General features: G+C 41.8%; 1 protein-coding gene across 1 annotated transcript in view; it reads right to left on the reverse strand.

The window, feature by feature from the left end:
• Positions 1-16,935, reverse strand: part of ETV1 (ETS variant transcription factor 1) — a 65,055-nt gene that overhangs the window by 37,861 nt on the left and 10,259 nt on the right. Inside the window, exon 5 of the mRNA XM_040431286.1 lies at positions 10,753-10,806. Coding sequence (XP_040287220.1) covers positions 10,753-10,806 — 54 coding nt within the window. The remainder of the gene's footprint in view (positions 1-10,752; positions 10,807-16,935) is intronic.

A 16,935-nucleotide genomic window follows, 5' to 3' on the forward strand; every position in this document is an offset into this window, starting at 1 on the left:
GAGAGGGGGTGAGAGAGAGGGGGTCAGAGAGAGAGAGAGAGAGAGATGTGGGGCAGAAAGAGAGCTAAAGAAGGATCAGAGAGAGAAGGGTCAGAGAGAGAGAGAGAAGGGTCAGAGAGAGAGAGAAGGGTCAGAGAGAGAGAGGTGGGGTAGAGAGAGGGGGTCAGAGAGAGATAGAGAGAGTGGCAGAGAGAGGGGCAGATAGAGAGAGAGAGGGGCAGAGAGAGAGAGAGGGGCAGAGAGAGAGGGGCAGAGAGAGAGAGGGGCAGATAGAGAGAGAGAGGGGCAGATAGAGAGAGAGAGGGGCAGATAGAGAGAGAGGGGGTCAGAGAGAGAGGGGGTCAGAGAGAGAGGGTCAGAGAGAGAGGGTCAGAGAGAGAGGGGGTCAGAGAGAGAGGGGGTCAGAGAGAGAGAGAGAGAGAGAGAGAGAGATGTGGGGCAGAAAGAGAGCGAAAGAAGGATCAGAGAGAGAAGGGTCAGAGAGAGAGATGTGGGGCAAAAAGAGAGCGAGAGAAGGATCAGAGAGAGAAGGGTCAGAGAGAGAGAGAAGGGTCAGAGAGAGAGAGAAGGGTCAGAGAGAGAGAGAAGGGTCAGAGAGAAGGGGCAGAGAGAGAAGGTCAGAGAGAGATAGAGAGTGGCAGAGAGAGAGGGGAAGATAGAGAGAGAGGGGCAGAGAGGGAGGGGGACACAGAGAGAGGGGGTCAGAGAGAGAGAGGGGGGGTCAGAGAGAGAGGGTCAGAGAGAGAGAGGGGGTCAGAGAGAGAGAAGGATCAGAGAGAGAAGGGTCAGAGAGAGAGAGAGAAGGGTCAGAGAGAGAGAGAGAGAGAGAGAGAAGGGTCAGAGAGAGAAAAGGGTCAGAGAGAGAGAGAGAGAGAGAGAGAAGGGGCAGAGAGAGAGGTGGGGTAGAGAGAGGGGGTCAGAGAGAGATAGAGAGAGTGGCAGAGAGAGGGGGGCAGATAGAGAGAGAGGGGGCAGATAGAGAGAGAGGGGCAGAAAGAGAGAGAGGGGCAGAGAGAGGGGCAGAGAGAGAGAGGGGGGGCAGAGAGAGAGGTGGGGTAGAGAGAGGGGGTCAGAGAGAGATAGAGAGTGGCAGAGAGAGAGGGGCAGATAGAGAGGGGCAGAGAGAGAGAGGGTCAGAGAGAGAGAGGGGGTCAGAGAGAGAGGAAGTGAGAGAGAGGGGTCAGAGAGAGAGGGGGTCAGAGAGAGAGAGAGAGAGAGAGAGATGTGGGGCAGAAAGAAAGCTAAAGAAGGATCAGAGAGAGAAGGGTCAGAGAGAGAGAGAGAAGGGTCAGAGAGAGAAGGGTCAGAGAGAGAAGGGTCAGAGAGAGAGAGAGAAGGGTCAGAGAGAGAGGTGGGGTAGAGAGAGGGGGTCAGAGAGAGATAGAGAGAGTGGCAGAGAGAGGGGCAGATAGAGAGAGAGAGGGGCAGAGAGAGAGAGAGGGGCAGAGAGAGAGAGGGGCAGATAGAGAGAGGGGGCAGAGAGAGAGAGGGTCAGAGAGAGAGGGGGTCAGAGAGAGAGAGAGAGAGATGTGGGGCAGAAAGAGAGCGAAAGAAGGATCAGAGAGAGAAGGGTCAGAGAGAGAGAGAGAAGGGTCAGAGAGAGAGAAAGAAGGGTCAGAGAGAGAGAGAGGTGGGGTAGAGAGAGGGGGTCAGAGAGAGATAGAGAGAGTGGCAGAGAGAATGGGGCAGATAGAGAGAGAGGGGCAGAGAGAGAGAGGGGCAGATAGAGAGAGAGGGGCAGATAGAGAGAGAGGGGCAGATAGAGAGAGAGAGGGAGGAGAGAGAGAGGGGGCAGAGAGAGAGGGGCAGAGAGAGGGGCAGAGAGAGAGTGGCAGAGAGAGAGAGAGGGGCAGATAGAGAGAGAGAGAGGGGCAGAGAGAGAGAAGGAGGGGCAGAGAGAGAAGGGGCAGAGAGACACTCATGCAACCAATCACTGGCCTCTGCGATCAATCACCATACAACAGATGGGAAACATAGAGGCAGTGGTGATCACAGAGTTATCTTAAAAACCTGGATATTCACTTTAAAGAATATCTATTTAGCTATTTTAATGTGTTTTTTTTTTAACCATTTACTGCAACTTTCTAAGTATCCTATAGAACTCCTATCATTGTATTTAAAAGGTCTTGATTGTTCCATTTAGCAAAATAATTAATAATAATTGAATAAGGACATCAACGGTACCTTTATATTGTAGCGTTTGTGTTTCTTTTTTTACATTGCATAGTTTCTAGCTAGAACTGAGATTTGGAGGGGGGAAAAAAATACAGAAAAAAAAAAGTGTAAAACTTATTGTCTTCTATGCTGGAGCTGACAATCACCCATATCATTTGCATGACAAACATCATAGTTGATAAATTATTTACATCATGTTACACTAAAGACATTTCGGAAACACTTGAGTCTCTCTATTCGGAGTTTGGACAACGATTATAAATTAGAGCAGAGAAAAAATGTAACCCTCAGCCGGTGGCATTCTGGGAGATGGTATATGGGCAGTGGCAATGGGCTCTGACAAATGATAACATGATATGAATTACACATATTCACATGCTCTATGTATTAACTGCCAAGAAGTGACAGCCCCATGCGATGCCAAGATTCGGGCGCGCACACTCACATTCCGAAATACTACATGCTCCAGCTTGTGGCAAACATTAGAACAACTGCCCAATGAAAACAATTCCTCTATAGGATGGCAGCATTAGTCACAAATTATATTTTGCTCCTTTATACAAGACAGAAGTGATTCCAGATGACTCCTCATAAAGAAGTACATGAAAAGAAATGCGGTTTCACCCACGCACTAAACAAGTATCTCTAAAAAACAATGCAACTCACAAAAATGATACGGCAATCAGGAGCCAACAAAAAATCTAAACAGCCACTGTTGCAGGTGGCAGTATTATAGCAGTTATATTCTTGTACATAGGAGCAGTATTATAGTAGTTATATTCTTGTACATAGGAGCAGTATTATAGTAGTTATATTCTTGTACATAGGAGCAGTATTATAGTAGTTATATTCTTGTACATAGGAGCAGTATTATAGTAGTTATATTCTTGTACATAGGAGCAGTATTATAGTAGTTATATTCTTGTACACAGGAGCAGTATTATAGTAGTTATATTCTTGTACATAGGAGCAGTATTATAGTGGTTATATTCTTGTACATAGGAGCAGTATTATAGTAGTTATATTCTTGTACATAGGAGCAGTATTATAGTAGTTATATTCTTGTACATAGGAGGCAGTATTATAGTAGTTATATTCTTGTACATAGGAGCAGTATTATAGTAGTTATATTCTTGTACATAGGAGCAGTATTATAGTAGTTATATTCTTGTACATAGGAGCAGTATTATAGTAGATATATTCTTGTACATAGGAGCAGTATTATAGTGGTTATATTCTTGTACATAGGAGCAGTATTATAGTAGTTATATTCTTGTACATAGGAGCAGTATTATAGTGGTTATATTCTTGTACATAGGAGGCAGTATTATAGTAGTTATATTCTTGTACATAGGAGCAGTATTATAGTAGTTATATTCTTGTACTTAGCAGAAGTATTATAGTATTTATATTCTTGTACATAGGAGGCAGTATTATAGTATTTATATTCTTGTACATAGGAGAAGTATTATAGTAGTTATATTCTTGTACATAGGAGCAGTATTATAGTAGTTATATTCTTGTACATAGTAGGCAGTATTATAGTAGTTATATTCTTGTACATAGGAGCAGTATTATAGTAGTTATATTCTTGTACATAGGAGCAGTATTATAGCAGTTATATTCTTGTACATAGGAGCAGTATTATAGTAGTTATATTCTTGTACATAGGAGCAGTATTATAGTAGTTATATTCTTGTACATAGGAGCAGTATTATAGTAGTTATATTCTTGTACATAGGAGGCAGTATTATAGTAGTTATATTCTTGTACATAGGAGGCAGTATTATAGTAGTTATATTCTTGTACATAGGAGGCAGTATTATAGTAGTTATATTCTCCTACATAGGAGCAGTATTATAGTAGTTATATTCTTGTACATAGGAGCAGTATTATAGTAGTTATATTCTTGAACATAGGAGGCAGTATTATAGTAGTTATATTCTTGTACATAGGAGCAGTATTATAGTAGTTATATTCTTGCACATAGGAGCTGTATTATAGTAGTTATATTCTTGTACATAGGAGCAGTATTATAGTAGTTATATTCTTGTACATAGGAACAGTATTATAGTAGTTATATTCTTGTACAGAGGAGGTATTATTATAGTAGTTATATTCTTGTACATAGGAGGTATTATTATAGTAGTTATATTCTTGTACATAGGAGGTATTATTATAGTAGTTATATTCTTGTACATAGGAGCAGTATTATAGTAGTTATATACTTGTACATAGGAGCATTATTATAGTAGTTATATTCTTGGAAATAGGGGGCAGTATTATAGTAGTTATATTCTTGTACATAGGAGCATTATTATAGTAGTTATATTCTTGTACATAGGAGGTATTATTATAGTAGTTATATTCTTGTACATAGGAGCAGTATTATAGTAGTTATATTCTTGTACATAGGAGGCAGTATTATAGTAGTTATATTCTTGTACATAGGAGCAGTATTATAGTAGTTATATTCTTGTACATAGGAGCAGTATTATTATAGTAGTTATATTCTTGTACATAGGAGCAGTATTATAGTAGTTATATTTTTGTACATAGAAGCAGTATTATAGTAGTTATATTCTGGTACATAGGAGCAGTATTATAGTAGTTATATTCTTGTACATAGGAGCAGTATTATAGTAGTTATATTCTTGTGCATAGGAGGCAGTATTATAGTAGTTATATTCTTGTACATAGGAGCCGTATTATAGTAGTTATATTCCTGTACATAGGAGGCAGTATTATAGTAGTTATATTCTTGTACATAGCAGGCAGTATTATAGTAGTTATATTCTTGTACATAGGAGGCAGTATTATAGTAGTTATATTCTTGTACATAGGAGCAGTATTATAGTAGTTATATTCCTGTATATAGGAGCAGTATTATAGTAGTTATATTCCTGTACATAGGAGCAGTATTATAGTAGTTATATTCCTGTATATAGGAGCAGTATTATAGTAGTTATATTCTTGTACATAGGAGCAGTATTATAGTAGTTATATTCTTGTACATAGGAGGCAGTATTATAGTAGTTATATTCCTGTACATAGGAGATAGTATTATAGTAGTAATATTCTTGTACATAGGAGGCAGTATTATAGTAGTTATATTCTTGTACATAGAAGCAGTATTATAGTAGTTATATTCTTGTACATAGGAGCAGTATTATAGTAGTTATATTCTTGTACATAGGAGCAGTATTATAGCAGCTATATTCTTGTACATAGGAGCAGTATTATAGTAGTTATATTCTTGTACATAGGAGCAGTATTATAGTAGTTATATTCTTGTACATAGGAGCAGTATTATAGTAGTTATATTCTTGTACATAGGAGCAGTATTATAGTAGTTATATTCTTGTACATAGGAGCAGTATTATAGTAGTTATATTCCTGTACATAGGGGGCAGTATTATAGTAGTTATATTCTTGTACATAGGAGCAGTATTATAGTAGTTATATTCTTGTACATAGGAGCAGTATTATATTAGCTATATTCTTGTACATAGGAGGCAGTATTATAGTAGTTATATTCTTGTACATAGGGGCAGTATTATAGTAGTTATATTCTTGTACATAGAAGCAGTATTATAGTAGTTATGTTCTTGTACATAGGAGCAGTATTATAGTAGTTATATTCTTGTACATAGGAGCAGTATTATAGTAATTATATTCTTGTACATGAGGGTAATATTATTGTAGATATAATTCTCTCTACTTAGGCTACATGCACACGACCGTATATGTTTTGCGGTCCGTATGTCATCCATTTTTTTGGCGGATCCATTGTAACAATGCCTATCCTTGTCCTCAAAACGGACAAGAATAGGACATATTATATATTTTTTTCGGGGCAACGGAACGGACATAATGGGTCCGCATCCTATCCGCAAAAAAAAGGAAACGGACACGGAAACAAAATACGTTCGTCTGCATGTAGCCTTAGTCTGTAAAGTTGCAAAAATTTGCTGCAATGTTTAGTTATCACTCTTATATTATCATTAATTATGAAATTAAAAGAATCATAATATTTACAACGTGTTCATTTTCTTTTTACACTGAACCCGTTATAATGAATGAATCTTATGGCTTGGAGATAAACTACAAATGAGCATCAGCTTTAAAATGCGACAGTTTCTTTGGTAGATTTGTATTTATTCACACCAGAAAGCTTAAATATATGCATTTTTTTTTTACCTCCCTGTACTGTAAATGTAAGAAGGTACATCATGAATACATCTGCATAATCATGTATGGAATCGGCAGCAGCGAGCGACCCCCGCGTATAGCTTATAGGTGGTTACAGCCTCTTACTGATGATGTTCACAAAGTGATAATGTATCCACTCTATATAACTTGTGATTTGCTCATTTCTTTCTTGCAGTGTTTTTTTTAGATTCTCTTCTTTGGAAACCTTCCTTCCTAGTAGATACAATACAGTTGAGGTCACCAGAAGACAGAACTCCAGGACAAATACAGAGAGGTCGGGGCTAACAAATGTGAAACTTCTGAAATGTCACTATATTCAACATTTATTTTAATTGTTACTTTTTAATTTTTTATATTTTTTTTTTACACCACTTTATGTAATGATTCAAATGTGTACGTTTATTAGTACAGTGCATATTCCTATTCCCACCACTAGGGGTGCTGTTACAAGGAGGGTCTAATACAGGGATCAGCAACCTCCGACACTCAGGCTGTTCAGAAACTACAACTCCCAGAATCCTCCTTTCACTTCTATGGGAGCTACAATAACTGCCAAGTAAGTGGGCATGCTGGGAGCTGTAGTTTCACAGCAGATGGAGCGCCGAAGGTTTCAGATCTACTTGATCTCACTGATCTCTTTTCTATAGAAATCCTAATGATGATTGATCTTCCCTGGCATTTGACTAGTGGTGTCCGCTTGTGGAGTGTCAAAACCTCCCTTCCTTACCAAATCCTCACATTTTTTATATATATTTTTTTGCATCGAATCTTTAAAGCTACAGAAGCATTGCGTGTGAATATACCTACAATTCCAAGATTACTGTCCCTTTAAGAAACAAAGTGCAAGGCACGATCTATAGAGCTTCTCCATGTATGTACAAGTAATGGATGACAGCTGTAATGGTAGAACCAGGCCTGCGAGTGCACACAATGGGGCTCATGCAAACCTCAACGGTCCCCACAAATATTAATGGCCGAGCTGTGTTTGACAGAAAGCAAACTGTACGCCACCTGGGCTGCAGGTAATTAGCACTTACAGGGGGGAACGGAACCACCCTCAAGATGCCAATTAGCAACAATAGTCATCACCTAGAAAACATACTGAAAGGTCTATTCCAGAAGACTATTATTTACAGCTACAAATATGAAATCTAATGGGGGAAAAATGCATTATCACTATATGCAACAGCACTCATCCTGAGCTTCCTGGTTCATGAATAGAACACCAAGCTGCAGTGCAAACTGACACTAGAGAGTAGGATTGATAAGATTTTGAAGGTCATTGGGGCCATTCCCAAGGAGAGGAAGGGACATGATGACGCTAGAATTCTGGATTCTGTGTCCACGATCCTGGCATAATCTTAAAAGGGACCCCCATACGCGATTGGAATACGGAGCAGGGATGAATAACCCTCACTACATGGGCTCATTCAGAGAGCCGTATGAATGGTTCCGCATCCGTTTTCCGCATTTTTGCGGAAAGGGTACGGACCCATTCATTCAAAACGGGGCCGCAAAAAATGCGGGCAGCACACCGTGTGCTGTCCGCCTCCGTAGTTCCGTTCCGCGGCCCCGCAAAAAAAAAAAAAAAGACAGAACATGTCCTATTCTTGTCTTCAATCGCGGACAAGAATAGGCGGTTCTATCATAGGGACGGCCGCAAAATGCGTAACGCACATGGCCGGTATCCGTGTTCTGGGGATCCGCAAAACACTACGGTCGCGTGAATGCGCCCTATAGCAGTGACCAGCAGCCTGACACTCATCATCATTGCTGAAACTACAACCCCCAGCATGCTTCACTAGAATGAATGACAAGGTGACCAGATATCTCCTCTGTATGTGATCTGGGTATAATATATATATTCAGATGTAGCAGAGTTGAATTAGTCAATTAACCCTTTAATAATATGTGACGTTCTATAATGCAAAACTACAAGTAATAGCTTATGTATGGAACTCTGACAAACTCAACTCTGCTGTTACATCGGTATAATTATACCCTATCTGCAGTTTTCCATAGGAATGCATGTAAACCTGCTGCTGTACAAAAATAAGCAGTGACAACTTCAGCTCTGCTACACCTGCATGACCGAAAACCAAACTCAGCCCTGCTAGGTTTGCTTTGCAAGTTGTGACAAATGACAAACTCCAGCTCTGTTACATCTGTATGGCGATATAAAATGTAGACTCAGCTCTGCTGCATTAGACAAGCTTAACTCTGCTACATACGCAGCAACCACAAGAACTTTGTACAGGTTGCAGGACAATTGAAGTTATTACAGTAATTCACAGCGGAGCATTGAAAATAAATGTGGATTTAAAGCACAACCACAAACTCCGGCAATAAAATAATCATTTAAGCTGCAAAGAAGATCCTTCAAGACTCCTTGATGTGGTGGAAAAGGAGGAACTCTCCAGCCCTGAGCTGTAGTCACCTCTCACGCATGGCACCATATGGTCAGCGACTATAGACAGTGTTACAATAGGAAGTGCTGGGAGGGGAATGTAACAAGACCCTCAACTCTGGCCGCTCACCGCCTCTTCTCCAAGGTGGAGATGAACAAATATGCAGCTCTTGTCACTTGGAGACCATCAGCAAGCAGCCTCCATTATAATGATGGGAGGAGATAGGCGCTGCCCAATAATGTAACCCGCCAACGGGCCTTCATTTTGAAAAAGGTAATGGCGGGGTGACAATGTATTAAAGTGAGTAACATAGGATTAAGTATAGGATACAGTTATACCGAAGGACAATATATATATTAGATAGTATTAGATAGGAGTTAGTTAGTTAGATAGATAGATAGATAGATAGATAGATAGATAGATAGATAATAGATAGATAGATAGATAGATAGATAGATAATAGATAGATAGATAGATACACAAGTACAAAGAGGAGTATATCAGCGTCTGGAGGAACGACATAAGAACATCCCAGAAGCTGACAGTATACCGGAGCCTGCAGAGGGAGTACAAACCGGCCCCATATCTGGAGAAACTCCCCAATCCGAGATCCGAGAGACTGACAGATCCTGAGCCGCTACAGACTGAGCGCCCACAGCCTGCTCATTGAATCCGGGCGTCACCGATAGAGGTACTGTACATGGAGAGCAGACTGTGCCAGCAGTGCGACCAGGAGGCCGTGGAGGATGAGGCTCATTTCCTGCTGCGGTGCCCCAAATACTCAGCAGTGAGGGAGACTGACTTCAGGAGACTGTCTGATCTCTGCCCAGACTTCACCTCCATGGAGGAGGAAGAGAGACTCTCCATACTGCTGGGGGAAGAGGAGAACACAGCGGCCACAGCAGCACAATATATATTACTGCCTGCCATAGACTGAGAGGAGCCTGATATACACTGGACTCCTATACCCCCACCCTGGATATGTCCCCATCCCCCAACCCCACCAAATTTTTTCCCACTTGCTTTGGCAATGCTGAGGCTACTTTCACACTTACGGCAGGACGGATCCGACAGGCTGTTCACCATGTCGGATCCGTCCTTCCGCTATTTCGCCGTGCCGCCGGACCGCCGCTCCGTCCCCATTGACTATAATGGGGACGGGGGCGGAGCTCCGGCGCAGCACGGCGGTGCACGGCGAAAGCCACTGGACTAAAAAGTCCTGCATGTCCATTTTCACGGTGAAGCTTCCTCTATTGTTTGTATGCTTCAGCCAATTGTAATCTGCAGATAAGAACATATACACAGGAACCAGGCCATTTGTACAAGACTAACTGCAGCAAATGCTCAATCTAAGGCCTCTTGGCTTTTTCAGTATTTTGCGGTCTGCAAAAAAACGGATCCGCAAAAAATACCGATGACGTCCATGTACATTACTTTTTTTGCGGAACGCAACCGCTTGCCCTTGATAGAACAGTCCGTTATGCGGACAATAATAGGACATGTTCTATTTTTTTGAGGAATGGAAATACAAACGTACAGAAACTGAATGCACAGGGAGTACCTTCCATGTCTTTTTTTTGCGGACCCATTGAAATGAGTCCGCAAAAAAATAGATTAAAAAAACGGAATGGAAAAGTAAAAAAAAAAAACAGTTTGTGTGCAGGAGGCCTAAAGCAGGTAGATGCAGCAGTGCCGACTATGCGCACAGGTCCCCTTGACATTATAGTGCAATATCTGTGGCCTCACATAGGGCTGTAGGTAAACCGAATACATTAGCAGACCAACCCAAATTGGCTAAATCCACCAATTGTCCAAGCAAACATAGTGATGAGACGTAAATGCTACAGCGGAGATTTCTGAACTCCACTAGATGACTTACAATACAAGCAATCAGCTAAGAAAACTCAGAAGGTCCAACCCGTAGGGGACCAGAGTAATGGAGGCGGCGAGTACTTACAGTTATCAGCCTGGTAGTCTGGAACAAACTGCTCATCGTTGTCCGGCACTTGAGCTGTAAAAAGAGGAAAGAAAATATATAAGAAAGGTAAAAATGAAGTAAGAACAAATAATAGTGAATAGTGCATAGGGGGGATGATAGACAGATACAGCAACAGATAGAGTGATAGGAGATAGCAGTATGAGAGAGAGCGAGACAGAGAGAGAGAGAGCATGTCAGAAAGATTGAGAGAGAGAGAGAGCAAGCATGCGAGAGAGAGAAAGAAAGCATGCGAGAGAGAGATAGAGCGCGCAAGTGCCAGAGATAGAGAGCGCGAGAGAGCGTGAGTGCCAGAGAGAGAGAGAGCACGTGAGTGCCAGAGACAGAGAGAGACAGAGAGAAAGGACAGAGACACAGAGAGAGAGACACACAGACAGAGAGAGCACCAGAGAGAGCCAGAGCGTGCTAGAGAGCTAGAGCCAGAGCATGCCAGAGACAAAGAGAGAGATACACACACCACACAGAGACAGAGAGAGAGATAGAGCCATAGCATGCTAGAGAGAGAGAGCATGCCAGAGAGAGACAGATAGAGAGAGAGACAGACAGAGCGTGCCAGACAAAGAGAGAGACAGAGAGAGGCACACAGAGAGAGAGACAGAAAGAGACAGATAAAGAGGTATAGATGATAGCAATAGAGAGATGATAGAGAGAGATAAAAGAGATAGGCAGACAGAAAAATACACATATACTTATCCATATGGTGACTCAAATTCATAAATATATATATATGTGCACACATACACCCCACATAAACATACTCCTAAATACATGGACATCTATCTACATTTGTGAATACAGTATATACATAGACGCACGCGTGTACACGCACTTCTATACATAGACGCACACGTGTACACGCACTTCTATACATAGACGCACACGTGTACACGCACTTCTATACATTGACGTACACGTGTACACGCACTTCTATACATAGACGCACACGTGTACACGCACTTCTATACATAGACGCACACGTGTACACGCACTTCTATACATAGACGCACACGTGTACACGCACTTCTATACATAGACGCAGACGTGTACGCGCACTTCTATACATAGACGCACACGTGTACACGCACTTCTATACATAGACGCACACGTGTACACGCACTTCTATACATAGACGCACACGTGTACACGCACTTCTATACATAGACGCAGACGTGTACGCACACTTCTATACATAGACGCACACGTGTACACGCACTTCTATACATAGACGCAGACGTGTACGCGCACTTCTATACATAGACGCACACGTGTACACGCACTTCTATACATAGACGCACACGTGTACACGCACTTCTATACATAGACGCACACGTGTACACGCACTTCTATACATAGACGCACACGTGTACACGCACTTCTATACATAGACACACACGTGTACACGCACTTCTATACATAGACGCACACGTGTACACGCACTTCTATACATAGACGCACACGTGTACACGCACTTCTATACATAGACGCACACGTGTACACGCACTTCTATACATAGACGCACACGTGTACACGCACTTCTATACATAGACGCACACGTGTACACACACTTCTATACATAGACGCACACGTGCACACGCACTTCTATACATAGACGCACACGTGTACACACACTTCTATACATAGACGCACACGTGTACACGCACTTCTATACATAGACGCACACGTGTACACGCACTTCTATACATAGACGCACACGTGTACACGCACTTCTATACATAGACGCACACGTGTACACGCACTTCTATACATAGACGCACACGTGTACACACACTTCTATACATAGACGCACACGTGTACACACACTTCTATACATAGACGCACACGTGTACACGCACTTCTATACATAGACACACACGTGTACACGCACTTCTATACATAGACGCACACGTGTACACGCACTTCTATACATAGACGCACACGTGTACACGCACTTCTATACATAGACGCACACGTGTACACGCACTTCTATACATAGACGCACACGTGTACACGCACTTCTATACATAGACGCACACGTGTACACGCACTTCTATACATAGACGCACACGTGTACACGCACTTCTATACATAGACGCACACGTCTCAATGGGGCACAGAAGTTGCAGACAGCAGACCGTGTGATGTCCATTTCGTTACCCTACAAAAATAAATAAATACAACATGTCCTATTCTTGTCTGTTTTTTGGAGAAGAATAGGACATTTCCACAGGTGTAAAAAAAAAAAATATGTCAACATGCACTTGGTCGGTATCTTTGTTTTGCGGATCCACGATTTGCGGACCGCAAAACATTTACGGTTGTTTGCATGGGCTTTTAACCCCGGATTTCTACTAAGGAAACACCACGGCTTTCATCCTGTGTGGACAGACTGATGGACAAATGTTAATTTTCTGCAGAAAAATGTTCACATGTTGCAGAGCAGAGTTTGTCATCAGACACAAGCCAATGTTTTATCTGTGGTTTCACATAGAACAACGTTATCACAATACACAGGAATGACCAACTCAGCTCTGCTACATCTGTATATTTCTCTGGGTCTCTGTACAATACACACAGTACATGACAAATCACACACAAGCAGCGCTCCATCCATCTATAGATCCCGGCCGGCACTGAATCGTCTGATTGTGGCCTGTGGACAACAGCCCATTGTGCTTTGTTTCGGCGAGCAATCGGATAGAATCGCTGGATATTCAGACAGTAATATAAAGGGTCATTGTGCTGCTCATTAATGTTACAAATGTTGTTGCTGTAAGCGCTACAAGATGTCGCTATGGAAGTATCCAATGGAGGTCGCCACGGAAGGTACACGGCCAAAAGTTTCCAGAAAGTCCAAAGGAATAGATACAGAAGAATGGAAAACTTTTGGAAACATCTAATTGAAAATGTTTACCCAGAGTTCAGACTGGAAGATGAAAGTTACCTGGATTTAAAGTAGTGAAATAGAGAGGAGTAGACGGAGAAAAGAGAGAGTAGAAGGACAGAGAGAGAAAAGAGTACAAAGAGAGAGAAAGAAAGAAAGAAAGAAAGAAAGAAAGAAAGAAAGAAAGAAAGAAAGAAAGAAAGAAAGAAAGAGAGGGGAGTAGGAGAGAGAGAGAGAGAGAGAGAGGAGTAGAAGAAGAAATAGAGAGAGTAGAAGGACAGGGAGAGAAGAGTAGAAAGAGAGAAAGATGTAGAAGGATAAATAGAGAGAGAGAAGAGTAGAAAGAGAAAGAAAGAAAGAAAGAGGAGTAGAAGGAGAAAAGAGAGAGTAGAAGGACAGAGAGAGAAGAGTAGAAAGAGAGAGAGAAAGAAAGAGAGCGAAAGAAAGAGAGAGAGAGAGGGGAGTAGAAGGAGAGAGAGAGAGAGAGAGAGAGAGAGAGGAGTAGAAGGAGAAAAGAGAGAGTAGAAGGACAGAGAGAGAAGAGTAGAAAGAGAGAGAGAGAAAGAAAGAGAGCGAAAGAAAGAGAGAGAGAGGGGAGTAGAAGGAGAGAGAGAGAGAGAGAGAGGAGTAGAAAGAGAAATAGAGAGAGTAGAAGGACAGGGAGAGAAGAGTAGAAAGAGAGAGAGAGAGAGGGAAAGCGAGAAAGGTGTAGAAGGATAAATAGAGAGAGAGAGAGAAAGAAAAAAGAGAGAGAGGGGAGTAGAAGGAGAACTAGAAAGAGGAGTAGGAGAGAAAGAGATATGTAGAGAGAAAGAGAGAGAGGTGTAGATGGAGAAATAGAGAGGAGTAGAAGGAAAGAGAGAGAGAGAGAGAGAGAGAGAGAAGTGTAGACAGAAATAGAGAGAAGAGCAGAAGGAGATAAAGATTGAGAGGAGTATAAGGAGAGAAAGAGAGAGAGGGGTTATGGAGGAGAGAAAGATGTAGAAGGTGAGGGAGAGAGAAAGAGGTGTAGAAGGAAAAAGAAGTGTAGAAGGAGAGGGAGAGGTGTAGAGAGGTGTATAGAGTGGTATAAAGAAGTAAAGGTGTAGAAAGATAGAGAGAGGGGAGTATAGACAGAGATTGAGGTGTAGAGAGAAAAAGGCCTAAAGAGATAAAGAAATGTAGAGATAGAGAAGTAGAGAGAAGTGTAAAGAGAGGTGTAGAGATAAAGAGAGAAGAGTGTCAGGGGAAGGGGAGATACATATTTGCAGCTGTCAGAGCCTGCTGGGAGTTGTAGTTTCACAACAGCTTGCAGAACATATATGATACAATCTAAAAAGGCAAATATGTTTCCGAGATTGATACAATTTTCTAGACTTAAAATACTTGGATTAATGTAAAAAAAACAAAAACAAAGTGTTTAATGTTAATAAAGTTATACAAATGTTAAACAAAAAACTGATTTAATCCACAATGACATTTTTGGGAAATGCCACTGAGCACCTGAATGACAGATCCGAGTAATGCAAACAAGTCATTAGTATGTCCATGGCACAGGCAGAGTTAATGCTGCCAAATGCTCCTTGCTCCATCATCCTCGGATTACACAGCCATCAATCACCATAATGAGAAGAAAAAGCAGAGGAGCGGCAGATTAACCCCTTCTTATCTGCAGCCAGACTCTATCTTCTCTCTGTAGGAGTGGATTCAGTCTATTGTCCCTGTTATCAGCCGGGGGATGACTGTACAGTTCTAGAAAACTGATGCAACGGCTTCTTTCTATCACATATCTCCAGGGCCCAGAAATGGGGATCCAAGTAGAACCCGGGGGTGTAGGCCTTGTAGCCATGTTTCCTGATCCCACCAGCCCGACCCCTGCGTCCACTGATGGGAAACCTTAGACATCAGATTCCCAGTAATTATCTCCTTTCATTGTGCGCCATCACTTTGTTTCTACGATGATCAGGCCATAAATAGTTAAAAATACGGCTGCCAATCAAACAGTTAGCAACATTCCCTGTGGGCGTCTGCCATCACCCTGTGGACTCGCCAAGACCCGATCTTCTCTAACGTTACAGACCACGAAGAGTTAATAATAGATGTACTGCGGGCCAAACATCAAAAAAGCGACATCCATACCGGCGTCCCCAAACGAGGGGAGGGGGGGGGGTCTCAGAGCTGGGGACCCTTAGGATTGCCAGAATGGGATGGATAGATAGATAGATAGATAGATCCAGGGGTGCACCACCAATGAGGCCAGGTGAGCACCAGGAAGGGGCATGGGCAATGAGCGCTTTCATTGTGGCAAAGGGGTTAGGTTAAGAAATTGGCACTGGAGGGGGGGAGAGACCATTTCAGTTTTCACCTTAGGCAGAAGAAAGGCTAGGTGAACCTCTGGGTAGATCGATAGATAGATAGATAGATAGATAGATAGATAGATAGATAGATAGATAGATAGATAGATAGATAGATAATAGATAGATAATAGATAGATAATAGATAGATAGATAGATAATAGATAGATAGATAGATAGATAGATAGATAGATAGATAGATAGATAGATAGATAGATAGATAGATATGAGATGGATGGACAGACAGACAGATTGATAGAAAGAAAGAGAGACAGACAGAACAGACCATCAGATATGAGATGACAAAACAAGATAGATAATAGATAGATAGATAGATAGATAGGAGATAGATAAATAGATAGATGATAGATAGATAGATAGATAGATAGATAGATAGATAGATAGAAGATAAAACTAAGTTTCACACATCATATACAATGTAACAAGTGCTGCCATCCACCTCCGGCACCTGATACATGTATCTCAATGTATCTACAGTGTAGGGATGGATGGTTTCTCGCTGAGAACCATCATACAGTCCTGTGCTAATAGCTATTTGGAGATAAAATCGGAAGCCTGTTTTCGCTTTATTATTAGCGGGTGCGGAGGAGGAGATGGGAGCTGTATTAACATCGACGTGCCAGTTCCAACCCACCCCCAAGATGTCACGCTTTTTACCAAATCAACAGAATCAAGGAAACATAATGGAGATTTCAAAGAGAGACTCCTGACAAGAGACGTCTCGAAAAAAAATTTGCAAGTGTATCAGCCTGGGTAGCAAAAAAATTTATAAAAAATATTGCATGTGGCTGCGGAAAAGAGAGACGGATAAGGAAAGGGTTAATGTTTTAATTAAAACGAGCTCTATCCACTGTAACAATGACCTGCAGCCAAAGAAGACAGAAGATGTATGAGTCACTCGTTCTGCCA

This window comes from Bufo bufo, chromosome 5 (assembly GCF_905171765.1).
Source record: "Bufo bufo chromosome 5, aBufBuf1.1, whole genome shotgun sequence".
In the NCBI taxonomy this organism is placed as follows: Eukaryota; Metazoa; Chordata; class Amphibia; order Anura; family Bufonidae; genus Bufo; species Bufo bufo.